Source organism: Cyprinodon variegatus, unplaced genomic scaffold (assembly GCF_000732505.1).
Source record: "Cyprinodon variegatus isolate N-32 unplaced genomic scaffold, C_variegatus-1.0 Scaffold945, whole genome shotgun sequence".
Classification (NCBI taxonomy): domain Eukaryota; kingdom Metazoa; phylum Chordata; class Actinopteri; order Cyprinodontiformes; family Cyprinodontidae; genus Cyprinodon; species Cyprinodon variegatus.
This window is the reverse complement of record NW_015151398.1, coordinates 169,387-170,898: the sequence shown is the minus strand read 5'-3', so window position 1 is coordinate 170,898 and position 1,512 is coordinate 169,387. Positions and strand designations below refer to the sequence as shown.

At 36.4% G+C, this 1,512-nt stretch overlaps 1 protein-coding gene across 1 annotated transcript in view; it reads right to left on the bottom strand.

Annotated features, from left to right (window-relative positions):
- Nucleotides 1-1,512, bottom strand: part of pitpnc1 (phosphatidylinositol transfer protein, cytoplasmic 1) — a 58,280-nt gene that overhangs the window by 14,892 nt on the left and 41,876 nt on the right. Inside the window, exon 3 of the mRNA XM_015398617.1 lies at nucleotides 499-587. Coding sequence (XP_015254103.1) covers nucleotides 499-587 — 89 coding nt within the window. The remainder of the gene's footprint in view (nucleotides 1-498; nucleotides 588-1,512) is intronic.

Sequence of the window (1,512 nt, the reverse complement as noted above, 5' to 3'; positions counted from 1 at the left end):
GCCAGTTATGGTTTCTCTAAATCACCTGAGCCAACTTTGCCCAGATGTTGCTTCACTGGGATTCAACCTCTTAAAGTTGCTCTGAAATGGCTCTAATAGAAAACATACAAGCAGTATAACAGGGTTTAGTTAGATAAGCTGTTTCCATGCGGTTTTATCGAAACGTGTTGGGAATGCGGCGTGCAGATCAGCAGTTTGGATCACGTTTCCTCTCTTGTCTCTTCACACTACTCCAAAGTGCTACAAACATCCAGTAAAGCGTTCTGTACAAAGTGATAAGTGGTAAGTACAATGTGCTGCGGCTCAAAAAAGAGAAAGGAAAAACAAACTGAAAAGTGTTGGAGAAGGTGACCTTAAAACTGCTTTGTGTTATGTGGCTGCAGTGCAGAGCTATTCTGTTTCTGTACCTGGCACAGACTGAAGAGGTAGAGTGTCACAGCAGGGCTTTCAGTGAAGCCGCCAAACAGCCTGCGCAGCACATCTGCATTGCAAACTCACCTGTTATGGTGTACGGGTAGTAGTTCCAGGCTTTTTCTGTCACATAGAAGATTTTAGGGACCACTGCTCGAGCCCAGCTGGGTAATTTACTGCAAATGGAGAAAGAGACGTTAACTTTTCATCATATTATTCTACACATCTACCTGACAAGATGTTAACCTTTATCCCTGCCTTGCTCTACAAACCAATTTGGGCTCCATTAATACGAGTGTTTAACAAATTCAAATGACCTCTGCAGATGTAAGATTTCATAAAACACAGTAGGAGAAATTATTAAAGTAGTGTAATCTTAAATGCAATCTGCAATCAATTCACAAAATACACACTGAACACATGAGGGGGGCGACTATTTTTAGTTTTTACTTTTACATTTCACTCAACTTTTAGTTTATATCCGATTTTAGCTTAATCTGGACAATAAGATTCTATAGCAGTAACATTTTATCAACATTTATATTTGACTCTTGTTTAATGAATCTGTGATTAGGGCTGCAACTAACGATTGTTTTGCAAATCGATTAATCTGTAGTTTATTTTTTTTGATTAATGGGATAGCTAAAGGTTCTGTAAAGTACAGTACTCAAACTTTTCCACTTGAGTTCTGGATAGAGCATATATATATTTTTTTTTTGTATAATTGCTGCTCAAGGTGGGTTGATCTGTCTTCCAAAGGCATATATTAGAGTCTCCAGTTAACGATTAATCAATTATTAAATAAGTTGATTATTTCAATAATCGATTAATCACGATTAATCCGATTAATTGTTTCGGCCCTATTGGTGAGCTTTATAAATTAAATCTAAGCTGATTTAAAAACTTTTTTTTTTTATCATTGATATTCTACTTTGTTATAGCAACTGTATTCTCTTTGAATATTAAAACAATGACATAACAAACAATATACGAAAACATCCAGTTTGGTTCATATTAGGGACGCACAATATTGGGATTTTGGCCGATATCTGATATGCCGATATTTTAAAACTCATGTAGCCGATAACCGATATCGATACC